Source organism: Mytilus edulis, chromosome 8 (genome assembly GCF_963676685.1).
Source record: "Mytilus edulis chromosome 8, xbMytEdul2.2, whole genome shotgun sequence".
NCBI lineage: Eukaryota > Metazoa > Mollusca > Bivalvia > Mytilida > Mytilidae > Mytilus > Mytilus edulis.
Genome location: NC_092351.1, coordinates 9,329,045 through 9,335,073, shown reverse-complemented (window position 1 = coordinate 9,335,073; position 6,029 = coordinate 9,329,045). Strand labels below are relative to the sequence as shown.

General features: G+C 32.6%; 1 protein-coding gene across 1 annotated transcript; it reads right to left on the bottom strand.

Annotated features, from left to right (window-relative positions):
- Positions 1 to 582: 582 nt before the first annotated feature.
- On the bottom strand, positions 583 to 5,551 carry LOC139484733 (uncharacterized). Its single transcript, XM_071268641.1, has one exon. The coding sequence runs from the start codon at positions 5,508 to 5,510 to the stop codon at positions 2,829 to 2,831; it is 2,682 nt and encodes an 893-aa protein (XP_071124742.1). The 5' UTR covers positions 5,511 to 5,551; the 3' UTR covers positions 583 to 2,828.
- Between the last annotated feature and the right edge of the window lie 478 nt (positions 5,552 to 6,029).

The following is a 6,029-nucleotide window of genomic DNA, read 5'->3' as shown; positions in this document are numbered from 1 at the left end:
TTCGTGTAGTAATGAGTACATATTGAATATTTTTTCTAATGTTTTTGTTTTTAATCCTTGCTTGAGTTTATTTGTATTATTGTTCTTTTTTTAATTTTTAGTCAGTTGAGTTGCATATCTGTAATGTAAGTTTGGTTGCTGGATCCTAATTATTGTAACATTTACCATTTATGTTTCAGATGCTCACCAAATTGTGTCAGTCTACTCGAACTATTCATAAGTCATACAGGCGACCCGGGACAGGCGATAGGTAAAGCAAGCTATACAGCCAGGTTTAATTCATCGTTGTGTCTTTGTTGTTCGTTGATGTTGGTCTTTGTTTGTATCCTTTAAGCGATGATAGTGGAATGTGTGATTTGTTGTACTGCAGTCCACGTTTTTAGTGATTCAAAAAAGTTTTAATGACGCATCGCATAAATATACAAACCATAATTGACATTATAAAAAAACCCGTAATGTTATGCTACCATTTTGAATCCAATCTAGATAAGTTGTCTGTATTACAGTGTATAATTGTCCACGGATTTTGCTTTTTGATATCGGTTAAATGTCTAACAATTGGTCTAAGAAATAAGAACTACGAATTATTCTATATTTAATGAATCAAACATGAAATTGCAATCAACATTGATAGACAAAAAATATTGAAAAAATATAAACCCAATTATCTAAAAATGTATGAATTCATTATAAACCACCACTATTTACACAACAGTCTGGCCTAGGCTGATGTGTTGGCTACTTAAGGTGAATAGAAAATATCAATAACAAATCAAATAAGAACAACAAATAGTATTGTATGTTAAACTATAATTTCATACATTATGGCAAGAATTTTTATTAATGCGAATAATGCGACTGGGTGAGTATCAGAGTAATAAGAACTCTCATTCTGATATATGATGTCTTCGGATTTTCCTGACATTGCAATAGTTAATCGCGTATTTTCGACCATTTTTCAAAAATCGCAATAATTTCTGAGTTTACAGTAAATAAAAACAGGTTTTGATAGTGAGTATAGTACTACTCTTTCCTTGATCATATCATGATCATGTCAATTTTTCCAATCATACAAGCTTTCATAAAATATACTCCTCAAAATAATCCTATCATGGAAAAAGTAAAATCACAAAAATACTTAACTTAGAGGACAATCAATTCGGAAAGTCCATTATCACATGGCAAAATCAAATAACAAAACGCATCAAAAACGAATGGACAAGAACTGTCATATTCCTAACTTGGTACAGGCATTTTTAAATGTAGAAAATGGTGGATTAAACCTTGTTTTATAGCGCTAACCCTCTCACTTTGATGACAGTCTCATCAAATTCCGTTATATTTACATTGATGCGTTAACTAAAAAGACACAATAAATAAAACAGTCAAAATATGGGTACATCAGTCATCATCGTATAACATTTTTAAAAGGAACAATTTAACACAACACAAAAACATGCATAATAATAAACATACCAGTGCTTCTCCTTTTTTTGTTCTCATTCTTTGAACAGCTAGACACAATGTCATTAAGTTGGATCTCTTGATAATTAAACAATGTTTATTTTCGGATCCTTGTTCTATTTAAAGATGACAAAACCTGCTTCTCAAGATTAATAAGTGAAAACTTTAGAAGAAAACAAATCTGTTGTCAGTCTACTGCATGTAAACTATTCTCCTATGTTCTGTATTATATTGAAAGTTACAATTTCTGAAGTAATTTATTGATCGTTATATTGAAGTTATGTTTGTATAAAAGTATTTTAGCTTTTGAAAAATGTACTTTGATTTGCCAAATATACAGATAAATACCCGCCCTGAAAAACTTTTGAAATTATCCTCATAGTAAAATATTTAGTAAAACATTTTATCATCGTCTAATGTCAAAGGAGAGACAACTCTAATAATTATGATACGATCCATTTTTGGGGTTTAATACTGATATATAAAGCTACGTTAGCATTGTTTGAATAATCTAAACATTATAATAAAGCTAGATGTCTTAACGCTTTTCGGATGCGGTCAACAGAAATTGATGTTCAGCTAATGTATCTTTTGATTAATTTCAAACATGAATTCAATAAAACCTTGGAGATTGACGACACGTGGATTACCAATGTTAGTTTTTTAATTATTGTGTTGCTTTGGACAGTGTTGTATATATTACATAATTATCTATTTTATATTTCTACATAACATTAAGCCTTATATTCATATGAATATCTGGATAAATTGAAATCTTGATGAAATTACTTATCAGGGAAGTATCTAGCTTGTATTGTTAATAAATACTTTCTCCAAAATATACAAAAGTGTAGAGAACTTAGAGAAGTTAGATAGAGATGGTAGTACAAATATGTACCAATAGATTGGTTAATAAAACGTATTATTTAAGTAATAAAGATTTTTTTCTACTTAAAACCCTTTGAAAATGAATCTCCTTAAAAGTGTTTATAGTCGAATATCATGATCAGTAATACTACTCTGTTTCAGAATTGCGGTACACATGACTTCACATTTCTAGCTAAACACATTTCATATACTATCCGTGTTGATTCTAACCTATGTAATCAGCGGACAGCTAGTAAATAACTGATATCTGTCAAAATGAAAATATATTCATGCGGTATCTTTTGTTATCAATTCTTTTTTTCTAGCTGTCGATCGAACTAAGGCTAATATCTATACATGTATATTTGGGGGGTGGGAGGGGAGGATGTCCTAAAGTTGTAGCCACGATGATCATATCTGTTCGATTTTAAAATATTAAAGGTTCTGATTATAACAGAATTATACTTCCATTTTGTCAGATAAAAACGTATCTGATTTTACTTCTCTTCTAATTCCCTTATCATTTCTTCTGATCTATCCCAATATTCTGTTGCCGATATCATGTCGTCATCTTCTGATTCATTCCAGTGATTCTTTATACTTACAACATCAACGTCGTTGAAGTCTTGTGGTTCCCCTAAAAGCACCAAAATAATTGTCGTGAACAATTTCCTCATTGAACATAAAACCCGTAGATGTTCGTCGTTATAATGACACGATGTTAAAAATGTTAATACATTTTGCCAGGGGAAAAAATGCGACGGTAAGTTTTCCAGTGTTAAATACTTCTGATATGTTTTGAGAATTAGTACTATAAAGTCATGAAGTTCAGCCTCAGAATATGCCTCTCCATGAGAAATATTTTCACTATACAAATTGTTAAAGACCTTAAACATGCACGTCTTCAGTTCATAACTGTTAACATATTCTCTGCAGTCGTGGTAGTCATCTTCTTTTCCGTCATCGCATACACCTGGACATATTCGTTCATCACAGAGTATTTTGCATACAACATATGCATCACGAGCTACTTTGGGTAACCATTTCACAAATGCTGTCTCAGCATTCAATGCAGAAATTCGAAGTTGATTTTTCTGTTCGTCCATTTCTGTTTGAAGTATCAGTATACATCCCTCTTGTTGAGCATTACATTGTAGATGAATGGGTAGATTTTCCAATTTCGTTGCGTGTGGCCACCATCCTTGTATTTGACAAGCTAGAACCAAATCAACGTTTATTTCCATGTTTTTGAAAAACGGTCCTGACCAATAAAATGAGAAATGACACGTAGGTCTCATTATTGTAAAGTTGGGTGTTTTTTGTTCTGTGCAGTAAACTACATTTGGATGATTGAAAAAATTACCTGTTTGCAATAGTTCTGTTAGTAAAGTTTGACACTTAAACCAAACAGAATGCGTCCGGAAATACCCATCGGCATTAAAATAATCTTGATCGATACCGTTAAAATATTCTGACTTTAATTTCAAATATGCAAATCCAGGATTTTCAGAAGAGAGAGTTTCATCTACTTCGCAAAGTCTACTAAATTCTTGAAAAATACATACAAAATCAAATTCGTCTGGCATACCAACTTTTGTTCCTTCTGCCACGCTGCCTGATTTAAGAACAGTATTCGCTAAAAGTTTATCTCTTTCTGCAATTTGTCTGCAAAGATTGCTTACTAGGTCATTGACAAAAGCATAAATCATGTGGGCTTCCTCTTGAAATGACACATGACCAAGGTCTGGTAAATTGAGAAGTGTATATCTCAGTTTACCACGAAATCTACTAAACCGTTCTATTAAATCTTCAAATTTCAAATCAATGACAGTTTGAAGTTGTCTTGTTTCGCTTTTAACACAAAAGTTATCTCTTGTTTCACCATGGACATTCGTTTCGCACATACACAAGTTATCAAATGTCTTTTTGTAACGTTTAAAATATGCAACATGGCAGGGTAATTGACCTAACTTGTCAGGTACGCTTACGGCCCCGAATTGTTTTAAAATAGTGAGTGCTTCCGTTCCTGTTCCTTCCCATGCAAGGTAATGTAAAGCATTGTTGTGGTAGTTATCAAACGCATTTACATCGGCACCATGCTCAAGAAGCATTTGTATGACTGAGGTATTTATTGCTCTGCAGGTCAATTTAAGAATTAAAGGAGTCTGTCCAAGTTTATTTGGTATGTTCACACTCGCATTTACGTTCAATAGAGCTTGTATAGTTTTGGACTCATTTGCAAGCATAATGGGTGACGACGAAGTAATATCTTGCGCGTTAACATCAGCTCCTTCGTGCGCTAAATACCTTATATTTGCAGTGCAGTCTTCGTTTTCGTAACTAAATTCTCCTTCACTTCGGATAACCATTCTATGGATAGCCCTTTCGCCTCTTATATTTTCACCATTAATGTCTGCACCGGCATCAATAAATAATTTGAGCAAGTCCATATCGATTATCGTATTTGTGTTCTGTGTAAATTGAAGGAAAGGAGTATCACCGGTGTTATTTCTACATAACAGAAGTTTCTTTAATAAAGCTTTTGGGCAGTTGCTCAATTGTCCACGAAATATTTTTTTTATCAGCTCAGATTCAACCTCCGTAGCTACCGAACGGCAAAATGAATGCAAAAATGTATCACCGTCTCGATTTGTAATAAGAACATTAACATTTTGTAACTTTTCCAAGATAAATTCGATATGTTGACTTACACCCGGAAAAAATACTGCACGCGAAGCTCCAATTAAGCAGGTATCGCCATATTTATTTCTGATGTTGAAATCAATGTTCAGAGATTTACTGTTTTTTATCATCATTGTCCAAAATTGCTCAATGTCTACGACATATCTTCTTTTAAATTTTAGTATTGTGAGCAAACAGGTATTCCCGTCTTCATCTCTAAGATCGAACGTTTTCTCTAATTTTAAAATGTTTTCTATCATTTGAATATCATCCTGTTGTATGCATTGTAGTGGACACTGCCCATTGTTATTTGTCAGTTTTGGATCAGCATTATTTGCAAGAAGAGCTTGAATGATACCAATATCAGCAGAGACTGCGATGGCGATATGGAGAAGGGTATCACCATTTGTATTGCGTACATTTACATCTCCTCCACTTGCAACATAAGTTTTCAGTGACTTTAAATCATTATCTTTTATTGCTTGTTCCATTGCCATTTTTTTTACACAGATGATATTGCAAACAGGAACTCATACATTCTGCTGTAAAATAAAAGAAATGACATAAATAGTAGTAAATGATTAGACATAATTAATTGGTCATATTTTTTTGTAATTTTTTCCCAGTGTTGACTCCTATGAAGGGTGATATACTTCCATCGATTCACTATACACCAAAACTATCACTAAAACTGTTATCATGGTTATATAAATGAAATTTCATATCAAAGTACATAGAAATAAAACGTATTCTTTTTGTAAAGTGATGACTGTCATTAATAACGGTAGTCAACATAAATATTGATAATAAATAAACCCAAATGTTAACTTTCATTGAAGCATGAACTACAACAAGTTGTAAACAAAACGTTTAAAAACTTTCTTGCGTCCGAAGCGCTTTTCTGGGTTTACCTTCATCAGGAACGCTCAAAGCCAAAATTTGAAATCCGAAGTTGTATAAGTACCGAAACTGTTGAAGAGCTATATGTCAAAAATGCCTAAAATAAATACTCAAAT

Coding starts and splice junctions, on each gene's coding strand:
- LOC139484733 (XM_071268641.1), bottom strand. CDS start 5,510: ATGGCAATGGAACAAGCAATAAAAGATAATGATTTAAAGTCACTGAAA.